The sequence below is a fragment of the Mandrillus leucophaeus genome, unplaced genomic scaffold (genome assembly GCF_000951045.1).
Source record: "Mandrillus leucophaeus isolate KB7577 unplaced genomic scaffold, Mleu.le_1.0 Scaffold257, whole genome shotgun sequence".
Classification (NCBI taxonomy): domain Eukaryota; kingdom Metazoa; phylum Chordata; class Mammalia; order Primates; family Cercopithecidae; genus Mandrillus; species Mandrillus leucophaeus.
Genome location: NW_012102665.1, coordinates 205047 through 228527, shown reverse-complemented (window position 1 = coordinate 228527; position 23481 = coordinate 205047). Strand labels below are relative to the sequence as shown.

Below are 23481 nucleotides of genomic sequence, written 5' to 3'. Positions count from 1 at the left end.
CATAATCTGGGAGGTAGGAATGATAATTGCTATTTTAGTCATTCCTTTTAGTTATTTGTATATATATTTAATTTTATTCAGAAATAATTTCACACTCACAAAAAGTTAGAGAAATACTGAACACTATATATCTGTAACCCAGATTTATCCAGTTAATGTTTTACCTCCTTGCTTTATAACTTGTTTTCTTTCTAGATATATATGTATATATATTACTTATCTTTTTCTGAAGCATATGAGTGTAAATTAAATGCATCATGGCCCTAAACCATATATACTTTAGTACTTCCTAAGACACAAGAATATTCTCTTCTGTCAGCACAGTAGTCAACTTCATAAATTTACACTGATATGACACCAATCTACTGTGTATTTCCTTGTTAAATGATCTAATAATGTTCGTTATAATCATTTTTCCCCTCCAGTACAGGATCCAGTCTAGGAGCAGGTACTGCCTTTAAATACCATCTTGGGAGATAATTTGGCATATTTCTACTGCCTTTATTGGTCTCTTATGATAACTGCCATTTCTTAATCTTTCATTACATAAAACTGGCTTTATTTTTTTAAAAAAAGAGCACTTCTCATGATGATGCACTCTCAGCTGTAATGCTAATAAAGTGATGTTATATCCCTCTTAGGTATCCCACCTGCAGGCAGATACGGGCATATCTCCTTCCTTTGATGATGTACATAGAGATCACACAGTCTAGGTGCTGCTGGATTTCTCTACTATATAATCATTGGTCTATTTTTCCTCTACCCACCCTTTCTGATTTGAAAAGCGTATGTAAAAATCCACCTCCCAAGTTTATCAGCCACTAGTCATTACTGTCTAATCATGTTTACCACGATGGGTATAAAATGATCAGTGGAAGGGGCAGGAACTGACCAGGAAGGGGCATCAAGGAACTTTCAGGAGTGATGGAATTTTTTTTTTTTTTTTTTTTGAGATGGAGCATCGCTCTTGTTGCCCAGGCTGGAGTGTAATGGTGCGAACTCAGCTTACTGCAACTTCTCCCTCCCAGGTTTAAGTGATTTTCCTGCCTCAGCCTCCTGAGTAACTGGGACTACAGGCACGCACCACCACACCCGGCTAAATTTTTGTATTTTTAGTACAGATGGGCTTTCACCATGTTGCCCAGGCTGGTCTTGAACTCCTGGCCTCAGGTGATCCACCCACCTCAGGCTCCCAAAGTGCTGGGATTACAGGCGTGAGCCACCGTGCCCGGCCTTGGAAACAGTCTACATCTTGATGGTGTTGGATTATACAGGTGAAGGCATTTCAAAAACTCATATGTACATTATGTTTAAGAATTATATCATGAATATTGCAAAAGAATTTAAACTCTAGTTAATGAAATGCACGCTTAAGTACTTAGGAATGTCTTCAACTTATTACAAAATGTATCAAAAAATAATATGGATTGATGGATAGCTATGTGATAGTGTAATAAAGGAAACAGAGCAAAAGGTTAACAACTGTTAAATGTAGTTAGTGGGTACAGGATGCTCATTATACAATTCTTGAGCTTTGCTACATGTTTGAATATTTTCGTAATAACATATGGGGATTTTTAAAAAAGTACTGTAAGTGGTTATGTTATAAAAAGCACAAATTTTAAGTGGGTAATCTGGGATAAATTTTCCTATGGCATCATATTTGGATTTCAAAAGTACTGAGTATCTAAGGTTGTGGACAGAGAAGTTAAGATGGAAAATCATTCGTGGCTAAAAGGTGGTTCTGGTGTTGATGAAAACATTGATTTCAAAATATGTGAACAGTTTTTACAAAATCATTTCAGGACAGAGTAGGGGGAAAATTAGTATTTCTACATTAATACATATGTTATCTCAAATGTATATATTTGAATACTTTTTTTTTTAAAGACAGTCAGGCTCTGTCAACCAGGCTGCAGTGCAGTGGCACGACCTCAGCTCCTTGCAACCTCCACCTCCTGAGCTCAAGCCATTCTCCCACCTCAGCCTCCTGAGTAGCTGGTACTACAGACACACGCCACCAGGCCTGGCTAATTTTTGTATTTTTTGTAGAGATGGGGTTTCACCCTCTTGCCCAGGATGGTCTTGAACTCCTGGGCTCAAGTGATCTGTCCGCCTCGACTTCCCAAAAGTGCTGGGATTACAGGCATAAACCACCATAACCGGCCAAATTAATACTTTAAATAGATGACTATTTTATCCCTATATTGTTTATTTATTCAAATAGTTCACAAGCCTTTTGTGTTTTTAAAATCTTTATTTCCATCTGTTGTCTCTTAATTACTAAAGAGGTGTTCTTTTTTTTTTTTTTTTGGAGGCAGGAGCTTGCTCTAATGCCCAGGCTAGTCTCAAACTCCTGGGTTCAGCTCCTGGAATAGCTGGAATTGCAGGCACATGCCACCATGCCTAGCCCACAAGACTTTTTAATTTTTTAATTCTTACTGGAGGAAAATGTAGATTATCTTTTATTTTGGTATATACGGTATATAGAAGAAACTTAACTATATCATTAGAAAAATTTACAAACACAATGACTACACAAGATACATAAACTTGAAAAATTATTTCTCTGTCCATTTTGGGGCATTTAAGTCATTCTAACTTTTTATTACAAGCACTAATATGTTAACAGCTTTACACACATATATATAGTCAGCACTTCTGGTTATATCTTTGCAGCACTTCTGGTTATATCTTTTTGAATTTTTCACACTTATTAACAAACTGTTTTCCAGAAAGCACTCTCAACAACAGTGTATGATGCCAACTTCACTCCAAGCTCACCAACATCCGAATACTATTTTTTTTAAATCTTTACCAATTTTATAGGGCAGTTTTATTCAAGCACTTCTGTATGTTAAAATTACTGTGTTAAACTGAAGACTGTTCTGCAGTTTTCTAGTTGTAGTCTTCCCTTCTCAAAGTATCAGGATTTTGCTGGCTTAAAAAAAAGCTGCAGCTGTTTCTACTTTTATACCATTAGACCATTTAACAGTATGGCAACCTGAGTTTGCCTACACCTACCCCTCTCTCTGCCTTCCAATCTTTCTCCCTTCATATCCCTCTTTCTGTCTGTGTTACTGTCTGCTCTGTGTTGATCATTTTTAAATTTTTTTGGTAACATCTATATACAGTATTCTGTTAAAGTCTGAAAAAACATTTTATACTTTTGTGGTTCTATCCATTTTCTTACTCATCAGTGACGTTTATGAATTTCTACTCATTTTTCCTTAACTAGACTTCCTAGATGTTCTAGTTAATCTTGTCAGAAAAGCAACTCCTGGTTTCATTCTGCTGTATCGTCTAGAAATATTAGGACATTTGTTTCTTTATATAATACTTACAAAATTTGTTTTCCAGTCATTTAATTGTGCTCTTTATTATCTTGCTTTTCCTGTGGATCTGCTTTTACTTCCTCCTCTTGATTTCTTAAGTTCATTTATTTTCATTCTTACCAAGTTTAATGAAGGTAACTATGAACTTTCACTGAACACAGAACAACTCTGGTCTCATCACATAAGTACTAATGGTTATGTATACAATGTCTATAACTGAGACTTTCTACTTAATAAGAAACTGCATGTGCTGGAAAAAAAAAAAAACTTAAAAGTTTCCAACTAGTATTCTGTTTCTGGTCAATTTTATCTTGTATTTCTAACAACTTTTGCTTTATATATTTTGACAGTGTTATCTAGTGCTTAAGGCAGTACACTTTTCTTATTTTTTTTTCCCAAACAAAAGCTACATTCAATTAAGAAGGCAACAATACATTTTTATCTTTGCTTTGTTCATATGCTTTTACTATCACAAAATTATCTTTTGTCAAGCGCCATTTTCTGACTTTAATTCTTTGTCTAATGTCAATACTGAAATTCTTTGTCTTCAAAAGCATTTTTTATTTTTATTTTTTTTGTATTTTTCGTAGAGATGGGGTAAAAAACAATTAGCTGGGCATGGTGGCATGCCCCTGTAGTCCCAGCTACTCGGGGTAGGCTGAGGCAGGAGAATGGCATGAACCGGGGAGGCGGAGCATGCAGTGAGCCGAGATCACGCCACTGCACTCCAGCCTGGGCAACAGAGCGAGACTCCATCTCAAAAAAAAAAAAAAAAAAAAAAAGATGGGGTTTCACCATGTGATCTGCCCGGGTTGGCCTCCCGAAGCGCTGGGATTACAGGCATAAGCCACCACACCCAGCCCTGAGTTTACTATACTTTTATCATCACCTCTCAAACGTTGTTGTTGGTTTTAATTTTGTATTTAAATTTCAGATAATTAAATTTTTTCATTTTTCCCTTTTCAAGTATGATGATATTTACATTCAATTTGACAACATTTACCACAGTTATTTAAACATCTTGTTTGTAATCAGTGCTCACTGCCAAAAGTTTTTATTCCGTGACTTCATTTTTTTTTGTTTATAATTTGGCATCATCTCAATCAGTTGGAGTATATTTACAATTTTTGTTCAACAAGTAAAACGTTATACTCAGAAGGTGCGTTCTTTCAATTGCCTTTCCATGTGAAAGATAATTTAACGATATTACATGAAAATAAAGGGTAGAACTTTCTGCCTCAAAACTATAAATGATCTACTGCCTTCTGGCAATGGCTGACATTAAATGAGTAAAGTATGGTTTTTACTCCTTTATGCGTAATATAAAAGTAACATTACCTAACTGTTTATAGGAATTATTTAAGACTTTATGAGGAAACAGCCATTTGTAAGACTGATGAAACTCTTTTTCATTGAATTTTGCCTGAAATATGGTAAACCCCTTCTATATAAAGACGACTTTCAACACAGTAAAGGTTTTTTTGTTATCTTCAAAACAAAAATTGTGTTTAAAAAAAAAATTGTCCTTCCCTGCAACAATGATCAGAATTCAACCATCTAAATCACAAAAGTAAAACCATAGAGATGACTCGTTAACACCAGGACACCAGAAAAAGACATGAAGTGTTTAGTTAGTAGCTCTGTAATTTATAACAGAATGAAAAGAAGTCAGAGTAGCAGTGGTGGCAGCTATGCATGGGGAGAGGTTCTGCAGCAGGCTTAAAAGTAATAATGAGTACTTCAGTACTTTATAGAAAATAGAAATGGGGCAATGGCATTATGACTCCATTCACACAGGGTGTATGTAGTAAACACCTAGGTTACTAACTTCATCATTCTTAGCTAGTTAGCTGAGTATGATTCTAGCTGGCCAGCAATATTCTAAGGTATGCAAACATTTTGTATATTATAAATGAATCCAGCATGTTCTATCAAATATCATGTTAAATGAACGGGATGAATGTAGATTATCTGAAACAAACCTGTGTAACTTTCATCATCATCAGATAAAGGCACCTCTCTCTTTAGTAGCAACTCCAACTCCTCTGTTTCTGCTACATCCACTGGACGCTCCCCATGTTTATTAGCTTGAAATGGATTTCCACCATGACGAAGTAACAGCTTTACTATCTGCAACAATAAAAAGCAAGACGACTTAGTCCCTTCACAGACTGTATCACTGCACCCATTCTCTTGATAATACTCATAGTATCCTTCTGAGTGTTATCTCATTTACTCTGAATCCATTCCTCACCATCTACTCTAAATTGTTATTCTCTTCAAGATCCATTTTCACTGACACTCCCCTATCTGACGACCTCAACTACTACAAAAAAATTTCCTCCTTAAAATTTAAACTGGGTTACTTTAGCAATTAATCTCATCATTTTTTCATCCTGTTCCATCATAAAGTCAAATATTTATTGAGAACCTGTAATAACTACATTTCCGAGTCTGCTAATAAACCAATGAACAAAAACAACAAGTTCCCTGGCCTCTTGAAATGTGTATCCTAGAAAAAGTTTCAAAGAAGTATTTCCCTCCTGCTTTAGGCTAATATCACTGTCAATGCTCTTAATCTTACTCTATTTCTCGTAGCCTAGGAACTGTAAGTATCATGAATTCCAAAGCTTAAACTTCAAGACCCTTCACTTTCATGGGTCCTTCCAGGAGGATGCTGTATCTAATTTTGTAGTCATCACTTTGAAAGGACCTCTCTCCTTCTCTAACAAATTACATAAGCTTCAAGTTCCACATAACCAGGATCTGCCCTGTTAGTTATTATTTGTTTTTTCTTTATATCCTCTTCCTTTCATAGTTTTAACCTCTTTTTGGTTGGCTCCTTTTTAGAAGCCCATCTTTCCACAGTTCATATTTCTTGCAACTTAAAAAAATAATGGCATTAAAGAAATGAAACATGGACAAAACAAGGAAACTTTGTTGAAACCTATATCCTCTTCCCCTAGCTAACCTTTCTTCTTCACTGTCAATCTCCTGAAAAGACATCTGCCCTTGCAGCTGTTACTTGTTGGCCCTTCACTCTTTCACCTACAACTCTGCTACCATCAATCTTATGGAATGGCTCTTTTAAGACCTGAAAAGATCTAAACCAATGATGGTTTCCCTATGATGCTGTCCTTGGTATACTTTCTCACGTTCTAATATATATATCATCTCTTTGGAGAACTTATCCACTCTGAATGTGATGACAATTATGAGATCCACCCATTCATTCTCTTGTCTGGTTTCTCTCTCAGCCCTCTTGAGCTCCAAACCCAAACATTCAAATATTTACGGGATACATCCAACTGATTGTATGTGTATTTTAATACAAAAGCATAAAACCAACAGGATCTGAATGGAGTTCACTAAACTTGTACTATTATCTTTTATCTATTTCCATTCTCAATAACTGCCACCAAAATTTACCCAGTCACTGAAGCCTTGAAGCCAGAATTTGGGAGTCATCATTAATTCTTTTTCACTCATACTCTACATCAAAGAGGTAGCCAGGTGTTATTGATTCTGCCTCCTTACCGTCTCTTCTTGTTTTGATATTTTGTGTATTTCCATTAACACTGGTGTGTTCTATCATACATATAAATTCAAGTCTCTATTCTATCATACATAAACCCATACTACAATTCATTAACACATTTCTCCCCTTGGACTATAAGTTTCATATAAAATCAAGTCTCTATTCATCTCTGCATTCCGAGGACATAACTATGGTGTTTTCTGGTACTTAGAAAATATCACACCTTTAAAAATACTTAAATGAATAACATGAAACAGATGAATATTGACTGCATTTACCATCAAAGGAACAATTTAAAACAAGATGCTGAAATCAGAAATTTGTAACGAATTAAGAATGATTCACAATGAATAAAGAAAAAAAATTTTCAAGATTACTGCAGAAAATGTGAAATGTAATAATGTGTAGAGAAAACAAATTACTCATACCAACTGTAACTGTTTAATTTTTATCAAATTACACATGCTTATGATTTTAAAAGATCAACTAGGTTTCCAAATCTGCTGGTGAAGAACAATTGTCCCTGATACTTATCTCCATATTCCAGTCATCTACCAGGGTGAGAGAGGTGCAATTACTGGGCTGTGTAAGATTGGGGAGAGGATGCGAGAGCTAAAAAAACCTTTATCTAATAGCTGTTTCCAGTCATATCTTAAGAAGCACTTCCAGAGGTCATTGGTGCTACCAATTCCTAAGCTTTTTTTTTTTTTTTTCTTTCTAGGATTCTGTGTTGTAATGGCTTTGGTTTCAATTTTCTTGTCTCTTTTAAATCAGAGGTGGGCAAATTATGACCTACGGGCCAATCTGGTCTGCCAGTTAAGAATAGTTTTTATATTTTTAAAGGACTGTTGAAGGAGAAGAGTTGAAGGAGACGGACGAGGTGAAGGAGGGAGTATGTGGCCTGCAAAGCCTAAAATATTTACTATTTGGCCCTTTATTGAAAAAAATTGTCAAACCCTGTTCTACATCAGTAACTGCTCATTTCTCCAATTTCCATCTTCCAAAATATTTGTTTCTTCTGTTCTTTGCCCTTGTGGGTCTACGTCCTTTGAAACTTCCCCTTACTGTCATTTTAGGGATTTGAGAAAGTAACTGAAAAAAAAATCTTCTAGTCATTATAAATAATACTGCAGTGGATATCTTTATGAGTTGAAATTTTTCCAATTTTAGGCTGATTTCCTTAGACTACAGCCCTAGATTGAGAAAACAAAATAAAGAATTTTGATATTGCTGAAAACTTTCTATCCCCATCAGGAATACATCAATAAATACTTATTACATGACTATGAAGAATCAGGTACAGCTGGTTCATTCATGTTACGAACACCCTAAATCAAACAATCAAGATTTTACAGATCATCCTCAAATGCAAGTAATTGTTCTTAAAGTTGCTTAAAACATAACAGTCAACAATTAGAAGTAGGTAAAAATGATGACAAAAGAAGATAGGTATCTAAAATAGAACTAGAAATAAGGCTAGTATTAAAATGTGTATTATGGTGAGGTGCGGTGGCTGACACCCATAATCCCAACACTTTGGGAGCCTGAGGCAGGAGGATCGCTTCAGCTCATGAGTTCAAGACCAGCCTGAACAACATAGGGTCTCCACAAAAAAAATTTAAAAATTAACCTAGCATACTGGTGCATGCCTGTACTCCAGCTACTTGGGAAGCTAAAGCAGGAGGATCACTTGAGCCCAGGAGGTTGAGGCCGCAGTAATCTGTGACTGCACCACTATACTCTAGTGTGGGTGACACAGCAAGATGCAGTCTCAAAAAAAAAAAAAAAAAAAAAAAAAAAGGGTTTTAGGAATTACTATACATTTACAAACAGCAAGTCAAAAATTGGGTTCTTAGTAAGCTATGTCAATCCTCTCTATAATAATTTAGACCTGGCTACAGAACTGTTATGTTTCTGCTTTTCCCATCTTAAAAACGCTTTATGGAGGGCTGAAGTTGTCATGACTACTACTGAAAGAAAGAAATCTAATTATTTGGGAGCGGCTCAAAAATACACATTATGGATATACAGAAATGAATTTTTCATGACTCTCCTTCTTCCTCCTAAGGCACAAGTAAAAGGAACAAGGAGAAAATAGCTCTCAATAGCTCTTGAATGGTGACTCCTACTATCCTAGGCATGTTGGTAGGAGGAAAAGCCAAGGTCCCTCCCTCTGGGAAGAGACTGGAAATAGTGTGAGTCCTTGTAAGTACATGAGCTCAAAAGGTCAGCTTCTGGAAATATCTGCAGCTATGTGCATATTTAGAAACTTGTGTTCACAGAAACCATGTCTTAGTCACAGGCACAATTCTTTAAAATTACACTTTGAAATCGGGAAACCTTTATTATCATATTCAAAGGAGAATCATTCATTCCTGTTAAACTATCAATAATATTTTTTAAAAGGGCAATATTTAAAATATCAAAGCCAGAAAATAAGTCAGTTTCCAATAAATTCAGAGGAAAGAGCAACGTACCCTACATGTTGTCGGACCTGATGGATTAAGTTTTTGTCATTCTGCCTATCCTCAGTTACCCATTCATCTACCTATCCATCTGTCTACAAGTGCATCCATGATGGATTTACTGGACATTTCTAGGTGACAAGCAGTTCCAGAGTAAATAACAGAAAACAACACAAAATGCCAGCATGTACGGTAGTATTTGCAGTCTAGTGCCAGAAACATGACACTAGACAAGAATACCACTAAAAAATAAGGTAGTAAATGCTATGACATACGTTTGTACAAATCGCCAAAGAAGCACAGAGAAAAGAGTAGACCACTGGTAAGCAAGAATCAGTTTAGAAAAATTATTTATAGGCTACATTTTTCTTCATTCAAAATAAGAGTTCTTTACTAAGAAACATGGAAAAATGTAATTGAGAAAAATAGCATTTTTAATTTCAGAATTTTAGGTGTATTTGACTGCACTCATAAAGGCAACTTTTTAATCTTTTACCCCTGATATTTCTAGACCATCTTAAATTTCAATGTGCATTTACATGTAGTGTCTTCTTTTTTCCTTCGAAGTATCCATTTTAGATAGGTATTATTTATCATATAATTTAAAGATGAGGAAATGGAAGTTCCGAGGAGGGAAGTAACCTGCTCAAGATTACAGAGTTAGTAAACTGGCCAGGCCAGAACTGCACTTTTATCTATCTTTACTCCAAATTCTATTTTTGTCTCAAATAAAGTAAAATGCCTTTCAAAAGATAGGCAATTCAACACTGTACAATTTTTACTATATATAATATAGTAAAATAAAGTATATATATACCTTTTAATACATCCAATTGTCTTATAAAAGAATGCCTTGAAATAAAAGTTTTGCCAAATTATTTAATCAACTATCAAATTAAATGGGTTTTATGAAAAGAAAATGCTAAATCTAAACTATGAACTAATAGTCAGAAAGTAGAAAAAAGGGAAAACAAAATATAGATGAGTTGATCAAGCAATGAGTGGAATATGACACAGATCATATGACTAAGAAGTAAATGAAATTACTTTGGGTTAAATTTGTATTTTGAAAATGTGTATTATTGATTTTTTTCTATCATACTTACATCTCTGTGCCCACTACTAGCAGAATCATGGAGTGGAGTGTCATCATCTAATCCTTGTGTGTTAACATCTGCTCCAGCTGCTATAAGTATCTTAGCAACATCATAATATCCAACATTGCAAGCTTCATGCAGTGGTGTCCAACCTAAAGTTAGATTATTAATTTAACATGATTCACTTGCGCTACTTCAAAATAAATGCTTTTCATATACATACCTATGTGTGACACATCAACTCTAAAATTGCACATCGTGCAAAAGAAAAAAGAAGTGATAAAGAAGCTACTAAAAATAAATATCTAAGAACAATACCAATTTACTGAAGGTTCATTCAAGATAATATTACAGTTGACCCCTTGAACAAGGTGAAGGTTAGGGGTGTTAACCCCCATGCAGTCAAAAATCCACATATAATTTTTGACTTCCCAAAATTTAACTACTAATAACTGACTGTTAATTGGAAGCCTTACCAGTAACATGAACAGTTTGACTAACACATATTTTGTATATATATTAAATATTGTACTGTTACAACAAAGCAAGAGAAAAATTATTATTTAACAAAATCGTAAGAAAAATCTATTATTAAGTAGAAGAAGATCATCAAAAAGGTCATCTTCATCATCTTCACGGTGAGCAGACTGAGGAGAAGGGAGAGGAGGGGTTGGTGTTGCTGTCTCAGAGGTGGCAGAGGGAGAAGAGATAAAAGTAAAGGTGGGAGAGGCAGGCACATTTGGTGTAACTTTACAAAAATACACTGTAATTTGTGTCTGACGTTTTTGCTTTTTCATTTCTCTAAAAATGTTTTAACACAGTACCACCGTCCTTCTTCCACCACTGTTTGCTTTGGTTTCAGTGCCTGGATCATACAAGCGCTCATGTTTTTTTTTTAAAAAAAAAACTCAAAGCAACCTTAAATTATTGGAAACCTCTAAGGTCAATCTGTTTACTGGCATGGCTTCTTCTTCTGTCTTCTTCCTCATCACCTGAAACTGGTTCAGAAGCACTCAGCTCCATCAAGTCACCTATTAATACCTCTGATGTGCTATCTACTAGCTCCTCAATTTCTCCAAGATCCATATTTTGAAACTTCACCCCCTATCACCTTTTTTGCCATATCCAAAATCTCTTTCATGATTTCCTTGACTGGTTCTGTGGTAAATCCTGCAACGTCATGTTCAACATCTGGACACAGTTTTCTCCAGGAGGAGAGAGCTTTCACAGCTTTTTCTTTAACAACGATGGCATCTTCAACGGTGTAATCCCTTCCAGACTTTCATGACATTCTATCGGAGTTCTCTTCTACAGCGTTGTGTAATGAGCCTTAAAGTGCCTTATGACCCTCTAATTAGAGGCTGGTTTAGAAACACTGTGTTTGTAACCCACTTCAATGCCTTTGGTGTTGAATTCATAGGGTTCCGCGAGGCCAGAGGACACTAAAAGACAGCCTCCTTCCCGGCAAAGTACTTCCTGACTTCGGGAAGAAATTAATGACATCAATCCAGAAAAGAGTTCTCATTGTCCAGGCCTTCTTGTTATATAACCAAAAGACTGGCAGCTGGGTTTATCTTTCCCCTTCAGGGTTCAGGGGGCAGTCCTGACCATAAACCCAGCTGTATTTACATAAAACAGGAGAGTTAGCTAATCCCTTCCTGCCCTAAATCTTGGTGCTTCTCTTCCTAATAAATGTCCTTTGTGGATTTTTCTTTTTCCCAGAATACAGTACTTTTGTCCACATTAAAAAACTGTTCAGGCAGATATCCTTTCTCCTCACTGATTTTCTTAATGGTATCTGGGAATTCATCTGCTGCTTATCAATGGACAGAAGCCACTTCGCCTGTTATCTGGGCATTTTTTTTAAAACTAAACCTTGCTCTAAAATCATTAAACCATCTTTGCTGGCATTAAATTCCCTAGCTTTAGATCCTTCACCTTCCTTAAAATTGTTGTATAAAATAACTTCACGTTTTCTTCAATCTAACCTATAGGTACACTTTTTTTTGTTTTTGTTAGCAATCTTGCATCCACATAAAAGCTGCATGAGACAAAAGAATGTTTTACAAAAAAGTGCAAGGTTTTCAAACCCACTAGCATAGATGCAGCAATAGCTTCACAAATTTCCTTTCCTTCTTTCCACTGGTCCTTATGCTGGATTCATTTATCTTCAAATGGCAGGTAACCACAGCTGTAGACCTCAATTTATTATTATCAAGTACATTATCAAGCAATTCAATTTTTTCTTTTAATGTCTTAACTTTTCTGTTTCTTAGGAGCACTTCTGGTATCACTAGGAGTACTTAAAATGGGTCACCTGGTGTTATTCAAGGCTTACGGTATTCTACTAAACACGATGAAAAATATGCAAGAATCAGATGTTTCACTGTGGCATGCAACTTACTAGAGAGATGAACTGCTTATGTGGAGATGATTTGTGTCAGTCGCATGGTGTTTTAAGCAGATAGTCCCAACATTTGAGCTCACCACAATGGCAACAGGAGGTAGCTATGCAATTATTACAAGAGTACAATATGTACTACGGTAAATTTTATGTAGTTATGATTTAATACTGTATCTTTATGTCAGCTTACATTTCTCCTGACTCTGAATGGTGCTATGTATAGCCTATGTTTGTATGCATATGTTTTAACTTTTTAGAACAGATTTGTTTATATTTTACGGTAGTGATAGAATAGTATCTAGGTATCTTTTATGCACTTATAATGTATTTAATTTTTTCCTCTTCTCAACATTTCTAGGCTATGCAGTTCATCTGAGTTTTTCCAAATTGTTCCAAATCTCAAAAAAATTTTCCAATATAATTACTGAAAAAAATCCACATATAAGTAGACTTACACAGTTCAAGGGTCAATAGTATTTCCACTGTGCTAAATTATTTGACAAAAGTATTAAATATTTAAGCTTCCAATAAATATAAGCTTGATATATTTTAAATAATTTAAACTATGAAAAAGAATATTAAAGGGGTGAAATATTAATAAGTTTGATTAGTGTCTTTCAGTAAACAAAACTCCTAATATCTTAAGGGCTTTATTCTGTTGATACAATGTTTTCTGGACTTAATACTTATTTTAACTAAAATAAACTTAATTACATTTGTAATTAAAAAGTTACATGTTCACAAAAGAAATATTAGATAAAAATACAAAGAAAAAAAAACTGTCCATAATCTTACCACCCAGATACAATAATTTCAAGAATCCAACATAATATCTACTAGCTCTCCCACATATTTATAAAACTTAGAAGAGTAACAACCTGCTTCCTCTACTTACTAAAGTGAAAATAATTACCTTTGTCATTATACCTTCCTACAACATAGTATTGTACTATTCAAATATACCATAATTTCCTTCAACAAGTTCCTATTACTAAAGGTACAGATTATTGCTAGTTTTTAATTAGAAACAATGCTGTAACAAGTATCATTACAACTAAACCTTCATGTTCATCCATGATTAACTATTTAAAATAAACCCTTGGAAGTGGAATTGTCAGATGAAAGAAATATTTTTTAGGTTTTTGATAAACAATGTCAAGTTTTCCTCTAGAATAAATGCCATGCATTTTTAAGTCTCATTATTTAAGGTAGATACTGTATATCACACCATTCCCCACTCACACCAAATAAAGACCTAAATTCCAGGTGTATTATAATAGGGCTACATGTAAAAACAAAACAGAAACAAAATTTGAAAAAAACAGAAAATATAGGAATAGTTTTATGATACAGAGAAAGAGAAGGCCTTCTTAAATAAAATACCAAACCAAGAACCCATAAAGGTCAATTGATATGATACATAAAAGATGAAAACTTTAGTACAATAAACACTGTAATGAGAGTGTATTCAATCTAAGCCACAGACTGTGAAAATCTTTACCTATTTGATAGAGAAAATCTAGACTAAATAAAGGCTCTTGTAGGTTAAAAACAGTACTAAACCAAAAGAAAATGAGCAAAGGAGTGGATCCAACAATTCACAAAATACACATAAATTCAAAATAAACATAAGAAATGTTTACCATCACTACTGATCATGAAAATCCAAATTAAGATTTTTCATTCGTCAGATTGCTAACAATCAAAAGTTGATAATATCCAGTTTTAGTGAAGCTATGCGGAAAATGGCTCTTTCATATACTCCTGATGGTAGTATGAACTGATACAGAATTTTTGGGGGGACAATTTCCACTATTTCAGAAATTTAAAACATGTATCTCTTTTGATTTAGCAATTTCACTTCTACTGAAATACTTCCATAAATATACACAAAGATGTTTCTATATAGGTATTTACTACAGTGTTGCCTTTGGAACGCTATACCAGAAAATATTATGCAGCTATTAAAAATTAATGAAGGCCTACCTATATATACTGACCGAAATATCTGTAAGACATTAAGGCAGACTGATACAGATGCAATAATTTCATTTTAAAAAGTTGACATGTAAGTAAATACTTTATATATATATAAAATAAAAATGAACTGAATGAGTAACCTCCTAGGTGTTAACAATAGTTCTATGGAAGAGAAAGAACCTGTGTGGGAGGGAGGGTAAGGTTGTGCAGTATGTGAAGTTAAAGAAAATTTTTGTATTGTTCTCTACATACTTTTACTGTTGAATTATTTACAGTAAGAATGTACTGGTATGCTACTTGAATACTGAAAATGAAAGTAACACCACACTCTTACAGTCCTCATGGTTCAAGCTAATAAATGTTCTTAAAATACTTGTGAATGAATCAACTACTTTGAAAACATATAACTCAATCTCATCTAGGGCAAAATCTAACTTGGATAGAGAACGATACAGCAAGTAATACGTCAACTAAAGTATAAGTTTAGTATGTAAAAATATGAGTAAATTATTGACATGGAATTGCAGTAGAGATCAGGGGTTTTACGTGCAAACTCCAGAAGTTTTGTAATAAAGAATATTTTTAGAACGCTTTCATTTCAGCTAAAGGAATAAAAGAATATGGATTAAATTGTAATCAGGATCCGTTTAAATGTTAGTGCCTCAATAGTAGGTATTGAACTACTAGTCTTACCTGCAAAATCTTTCACATTCACATTTGCCCCTAAACTTATTAATTCTTTAACTTGTTTCACATCTCCTCGAATAGCAGCCATGTGTAAAGGAGTTTCACCACGTTCATTTCTTTTATTAACTTTATCTTTCTGTCGAGATGAAGAACTAGGAGTTTTCTTTTGGGCAGGTGTTGTTTGTGACGGATGATTTGGTGTGGAATCTGTAAGAAAGAAGAAAGTTAGCAGAAGTTCTAGGCTAAATATTTTGTATACTTACTTAAAGGTTTTTATTGGTAATATGCTAATCTCCTGAAACACAAGGAATACCTTCTCCCCCTAACAACCTAAACGTTAACTTGGATGATACGTTAGTGACCCAAATACACAGAGATCTTCCCTTAGGGCTATCAAATATCATGAGCCAATTAAAAAAAATGTTTTGTCAATTCATAAAATTGGTTTAAAATGATAAAGTATCAAATATGTACTCTAAAATGTTTGCTTAATGAATGATGTGATGAACTACGAAATATTTTTCCTAGGTATGTTATGCTATTATTCTAAGACCTACAGGAAGTGAAATTGAAGGCTGGAGTCCACACCTCTGACTCAGACAAAGCACTGGAGTTCTGTTCTTATATTATGTGTAAATCAAGGTCATGATGATTATACTATGAAAATGAAAGAGAAAAGTTACAAAAAAATAAGGGCAGTCTGGAAAAGGGCCTTTAAAAACTGTACTTTGCCTTCTCATATTTTGATATTTGTTCTAGTTTCTATATTTAAAATAAGCTAAATTAGATGATGCCCAAAGTCTCCTCTCCAATTTCAAAACTACAAAAAAACCAAAAACCGGTTTCTTAATTAAGGATTCAAGACATACATACAGTGTTAGTTAATTCTGAACATTTACAACTATCTAAAAGAAACTGCTCTAAGAGAAAAGAAATCTATGGAAAAGAACTTTTTACCAGTTTAAAACCTAACATGATTAGAGCTCTAAGGCAATATCATCCTTTCCTCAATAAAAAAAAAAAAGTGTTAAGGTTCACCTTTTAGACTTTTTTTTTTTTTTTTAGATGAAGTCTCGCTCTGTTGCCCAGGCTGGAGTGCGGTGGTTTGATCTCGGTTCACTGCAACCTCCGCCTCCCGGGTTCAAGAAATGAAATTCTCCCACCTCAGTCTCCCGAGTGGCTGGGATTACAGGCGTGTGCCACCATGCCCAGCTGACTTCTGTCTCTTTTAGTAGAGACAGGGTTTCACCATGTTGGCCAGGCTGGTCTCAAACTCCTGGCCTCAAGAGATCCGCCTGCCTCAGCCTCCCAAAGTGCTGGGATTACAGGTGTGAGCCACCATGCCCGGCCCTACCTTTTGGATTTTAAAGTACATTGTCTCAGTAATAGTTTCCTACATAAGTTTTTCTAGAAATTTACACTCCCTAAGAGAAGGGCCTTATCTATCTTACTCATCACTGCTTAGAAGACTTTTTACATACCACAGTGGTATTCAAGAAATATTTGATGAATGAATAAATTTTAATATAATCCTTATAGTCAAATTATTTGTCAAGAGAATTTGCTTGCTGAATTTCTTAAAATCTAAAGACGTATCTAATGAATAAAACAACCATAAACTCCGAGTGTATCTGTATGATGGCAAACATCTTGGTATTTCAAGTTTTCCATTTTAATTCTATACATATTAATACAGAGAGTTGACTAAGAATCACCCTTAAAAGGACCAACTGCAGAACAGTATTATAGTATACTCCTATTTATACTAAAAAAAATTAAAAATAAAAAAAAATTAACCCATAACAAAAGATACATATTTGTATGTTTATGCCTAGAAAAGCCACACAAATAAAGATAAGGAACTGTTAACAGTGGTCACCTCTTGAGGGGAGGTGACTGGAGATGAAAGACTTTTACTTTTTATCTGTTGGTCTTTTAATTTATTCTAAGAAGGACAAAGGTTCATGTTATTTTAAAAAATCAGTTTTAACAAATGTCTTTCCATTTAACTATTAAATCAGACTTAAAGTCAAAGTCAAAATTTTACAGAAACAAAGTTTTTACATGGTAAAATGTCTTTAATTTGGTCACAGACTTTCCCACATTGGAGGTGGAAAAGGTAGGAGTAACCACAACGTACTGTATTTTTAAAAGCAGGAAGCCCTAAAACGTTTTTTTAGCAGTGACAGATATTAGATACACTTATGCTTTGAAATTATAACACTCAGAAACTCTTAAGAATTTAACCATGTCATCCCATTTTTTAAAAAGGGCAATACAGGAAAAACTCACTGAAAAAAAATATCTTTTTCAGTACATTTCAGTATGATCTGTTATGTAACCCAGAGTCTTACATAAAATTGCTTTGAATTCAGGGCCAACAGAAATTTTCTCCAGACAAAAGTGATTTATTTTCTTGAATCAGTCAATGAGAACTATGTAACTCAAAATTTTTCCTCTGTACTTTTAGCTGCCAGGATGTGAATAGTAATAACTGTCTCAGGCCAGCTGTCTGGATTTTATCTACCTTTTTAGCTCCCTTTTATAAATCAGCATGCTGTTTGGTTTGTTCCCTTTTTGTTTTTGTCCTGCTGGTAAGTCATCATCAATTATCTTTGGAGCACACAGTATATAAACAAACATACATACATGTGGCACAACACCTTAATTGGAAATGTGACATAAAATATGAAATAAACATAATATACTGCTGACATTTTTCCTTATAAAAGAATTCAGATCTTAATAAAATATGGCTTACACACAGTGTAAAGAGCCCTACTCTCGTATAGCTTCTACTTGCAGAGGATACAGATGATAAACTGTCACACAAATAATCATAAAATTACCACTGACTTACGAGTAATTCTGATTAAATCCAAGAAAGAATCAAAATTGAAAGCAGTTAAAATAATTGTTAAGACTACAATTGTGTGAGGAAAACTAAGGATACACATTAACTCAATGATGGTAGGTATCACCTGGACTGTTGTCTCTTGCTGTCATCTGCATAAGAAGTGCCATCTGTTTTCGCTCAGAGAGTGGATAACCAAAAAGAATGCTAACTGGTGTGGATTTCTTATTTCCAGCTTCCTTTTTTGTTTTCTTCTTTTCTGGACCTTCTTTCTCTGGAATTATTAACACATATGTAAGAATTTGAAACAAATCCAAGTACTCAAAAGCAAGGGTAAGATGATCTTTTTGATAGATGCTGTACATATATATGAGAAATGTGTACAATATATGAACTAGTACTAGTCAGACAAAAGCACAATGGGTTTTATATTATATAAACAATTTTCTTCCTGACTGCTTTGAAAAACATAGATTCTTAATTCTATTGTTTTCAGAAAATTAGTAATACTTGGAAATTTATTACTAGTAAAATTTTACCTTAATGACTTGTTCTAGTAAAATTTAATTCCTTGATTAACAGTGCAGACATTCTTTAGTATTGCATCTTTGAAACCTCTTTTATTCAATTTTATTCATAATCGCTGATAAGCCTATATAGCAATGCTCCTTCAAATTACTTCCTTAATTCCAGCAATGATTAATACAATCTTCCAACGAGCTAAATATTTAAGACAAGTCTTATCACACAGAATAACTACTGAAAAAAAGTACCAAATCATTTTATTCCAGTCACAGGATAGCTGAACATGAAATAGTCAAAGCCAAGAATGTGCAAATTAAAGATTCTGTGTGGCTATGAGTTAACAGATCTTGCAAAGATCCAAAAATTTTCAAGGATCTTTTCAAAGAGATCTGACCCATCATCAAGTTAGCTCTCAGATTTAACTATCTGGAAAACCCATTAGCAATGCAGCCTGCATTCCCCATTAAGTGTCAGCACATTCAGACTGAACTGAATTCTATAAGTAAGAGATACAGATGTTTGTCTTTTCTGTAAGACTCCTTTGGGAGTTAAGGCAGGTGCTCTGTGCAACCAAATGCAAAGGTCTGGCTATTACCTGTCCAGGCATCTATTTCTTGGGAAACCCTATACAAATATCTGGAATTTATTGATCCAGGATTGAGGGTACCTGCAAAGAGGAGCTGCAAAAATAAATAAGTAAACTAAAGAATATTTAAAAATAGCAAAAATGGGAGAAGGAAAGGCTTAGCAGTCAAAACAGTGTCTTTTTTCAAGCATATATGAAGAGCAGCTAAAAAACTCTAAAAGAAAAGCATGTTTTAATCTAGCAAGTTTAAAAAAACTAATTAAAACCTGATATTATTAGCAGGCATAAGAAATTAAAGTAATAATTCTTCCAGTGTGCCACTTAATCAGGATACTCTGTCACCTTTATGGCTGAGAAAAATCAGAGGTCCTAATTTTAAAAACTCTGCTGCCCACAAATCTTTCAAAATTAGACATTTCCTAAAAAGTCCATTTTCTTGAATATTTGATTTTGCATAAAAACAAAGTTTCAAGACTTATTTAAATCGACTTTATTTTTTCCAGTATAATCTTTTCTTTTCATATTTATTTCATTATCATAAATGATCCAATTTAGTATAAATCCAATTTTAGCACAGTACTTTTCCTAACTTACACTGTATTATAAAGCCCTAAACAGATCTTTGGAGAAGCCAATTTTTTTCCTGAAGCATATATGGATTTTTTCTCTTAATTTTCTGCATATCCTGGTTCTCTAGTATTTAATAAGGAACCACAACCGTTCTTGTTTTAATGGTTTTCCATTTGAATAACAAATCTTTACCTATAATGAATGTATTTCTCTCCTAAAATAAATATATTTAACTTTGTGAAAATTTTATAGAAAATAGAAAAGATGTTTCAAAGACAAGAAATAAAATCTAGTAATAAGAGGAAACAAAAAATACTTAGTATCTATCCTCAAAATGTTTTCTAAATAATGGGGAAAATTTCGTATTTTTGTTTGTAAAACGAGTGCCTTTTTTTTTTTTACTGCATTTTAACACAAGGTTTAAGATAGCCAGTCTAACGTGATAAAGTAATATATATCCAGGCAACAGTAAAAAGATACTTATAAATGCATCATTAGAATGCCATGCTTCCAAATATTTAAAGATGCAATTATTTTGGAAAGAAATAAACAAATTGTATACATTCCAAATATTTAAAACAAAAATTCGAATCAGATGCTAACATCCAATATAAACTCTATTTTCTTTGAGTTATCATAGTCATATGTCTGAGTTCATATTCTGCATGAGACAGGAAAGTAAGAAAACAGCAGCCGGTGTAAGGCAGCTAGGAGACAGACAACTATACTGTTTGTCAAAACTGTGTTAGACTAGTATGTCCCAAAGTATGCGTTTTCAAGTTTAAAGCAGTCAACAAGACTATCTGGGATTTGTCCTAGAAATAATTTGTTTCCTCTGATCCATCGTAAGTAACAAATGATAATATACTATATATCTTATAAAGAGTTAGCTACTTCTCTTATCAGGAAAGTGATTCAATAATATTTAAAAACAGAGCTACTTCTCAAGATTCAGTACCTGAAAAATGTATTTATTTGCCCTAATAGACAAGAACTTTAAAGTTTAAATGCTAAGTATACTGACAAATGTGCTCATTTAGCACAGTCTACTATAAACTTCCATTCAGACAGCCTAGGGATTTTTTTAAGAAAATATACATGAGATTCACTTAAGACTATTCAAAGCAAACAGAGAAATGGACTTCTCAGTGCTCCAACATTCTTTCATCAAGGTTTAGAGGATCTTCAGATATACAAAGATGTTCCAGTTTTATAATGCTGAAAATTAATGCTTTCTTTTCAGATCTTGTCAGAATAAATAGAAAGCTCAATGTCATCACATCCCAATTAAGTATTAAGTACCTATTAAGGAGAAGAGACAAAATTGTTTTTCTTAGGGAACTTGGTTCATAAACCTATTAGTGTCTCAGAAATTAAAGAATATAACATCTTCCCACAAAGCAGTCACTATAAGAATCAAACAATGGAATCACAACTCAAAGATGAACATAATTAAATCAATCCTGTTTGCAATGTGCATACTTCAATCCTGAAAAAAAAATTGCCATTACTCTCTGGTTCTAAAATATCTACAAGAATCTCTTAATTGAATGTCTGCATCTTTTGATTTCCAGCAATGATACTCAGATTTTGGATGGCTTCATATATATACAGCCCTTTCAGGGGCACTTTGGTGCTTAGAAGTCACCTTTTAGAAAAGCATGCATAATTCCACAGTAACTGACTGTAAATATGTGCCACCCCCCTCAATTTTGGTAACCAGGCACGACTGACTTATCAGCTCAATTAAAACTTTCAGGATAATTTGAAGAATAATTATTTGGTTCTTCCACTGCCCCTACCCAACCCCACAAATGTATAAAATAAATAAAAAGTGTATAAAAACAGGTTTACTTTAGTTTTTATAGCTAAATGTCATATGCTGAAAACTAGACACTTAAGACACCCCGGGACTAAAAAAATTAACATTTTTATTTAAATTCAGAGACAACAAAGTTAGTCAATTTAAAAAAAGATAATCAAAAAACATTTAACTAATTAGCTTTCACATACTAGAAAACACATTTATTCTTTAAGAGGACACAATACTTGTATATTCTCTTGTATTCTATCTGGAGCAATTATGGATCAGTAACATATAATAACAGGTGCCACAGCTTAACAGAGAGGTTGCAACACAGTTAGTGGTAATGCCATTTCTCTAGGTAACCTGGTATTTTATTTTAGTTATAGTTAAATTTAACCTAGGCAACAAAGTCAATAAAGGCTAATGAGTTCAATGGAAAAAAATTGTATTAAACGTGTTTTTTAAAAAACATCACATGACTAAAGGGTAAGATGACACTGTCTACTGAAATCAGTACACTTGGTATACCTTGTGAAGGGTATACAACAAAACACTTGGGTATCTTCCCATAGGAGTCACTGCACTATGCAATACCAGGGGTTGACTTTCACACTGTTTTCTACATGAATGGTGTTCCCCACATCGTGCTGTAAAAAATCAGAGTGGAGGTATATAGCAGTCCTACTACAAGGTTCACACAGCTTGTGTTGGATATGATACACTGAGTACCTCAGAGCAAAAACGGGAAAATGTGGTGTCACCCATGTAATTCATTTATTTAACCAAAGATATCTATATACTGGTTTGAAAATAAGTTACTTATAGTACAATAATTAATTGTAAATGTGACAGAAACCACTGGCTAAACAGGAGCACCTGATAATCTAATTACCTGAGTATGTCCTGTAAGAAGATATAAGTCTCTCCCCCCAATTTTCACTTGTATGTCCTGGATCTGAATCTACAGAATGAGAAGAGACAGGAGAAGAGAAAAAAGCACACGGAGGGAAATGCAGAATTCAACAAACCAACATTTTTCAAAAGACCACCAGTTAATAAGCTGTCATTGTTTTGCCAAAAGATTATTTTTAAAGTAAAGCCAAAATTATATTTAAAACACAGGTTTGATCAACACCTAATATTTTAAATTCTTCAATAAAAATATCTTAAATTTGGGAAATTCAATCATGCAGTTTCAATAAAAGGTATTACTGATGTCATATATTAAAACATACTATCTTTTTTGAGGCTATGTATTTTTTCAACCTCTGAATAACAGTAAAAGCGCCAGTACTTTATCACTGGTTTTCTGTTTAGAACTTGTCTTACGCTTTTTGTTCTATGAGTGCCAAAACTACTCTGGAGATAGTAGAACACTTTGGACTGCACTATCATCCTACACCACAGACCTTTCCACAAATTATATACACTTCAAATGGTATAAATTACTACAGTGATTACTACTGAAGACCGCCTGGAAAGAAAGTAACCTAAATCAAAACAAAGTTTATCAGTTAAGAATATGGAATTCTGGCTGGGCGCAGTGGCTCACACCTGTAATCCCAGCACTTCAGGAGGCCAAGGTGGGTGGATTACCTGAGGTCAGGAGTTCAAAATGAGTCTGGCCAACATG

The 23481-nt window shown here is 34.0% G+C and overlaps 1 protein-coding gene across 2 annotated transcripts in view; it reads right to left on the bottom strand.

Annotated features, from left to right (window-relative positions):
* ANKRD12 (ankyrin repeat domain 12) overlaps positions 1 to 23481 on the bottom strand; it is a 133829-nt gene that overhangs the window by 49837 nt on the left and 60511 nt on the right. Inside the window, exons 3-7 of one of the 2 annotated variants that reach the window (XM_011983910.1) lie at positions 22741 to 22809; positions 18488 to 18634; positions 15513 to 15713; positions 10445 to 10587; positions 5318 to 5465 (exon numbers count right to left, since the gene is read on the bottom strand). In XM_011983910.1, coding sequence (XP_011839300.1) covers positions 5318 to 5465; positions 10445 to 10587; positions 15513 to 15713; positions 18488 to 18634; positions 22741 to 22809 — 708 coding nt within the window. The remainder of the gene's footprint in view (positions 1 to 5317; positions 5466 to 10444; positions 10588 to 15512; positions 15714 to 18487; positions 18635 to 22740; positions 22810 to 23481) is intronic. The other variant, XM_011983912.1, reaches the window with a different exon arrangement.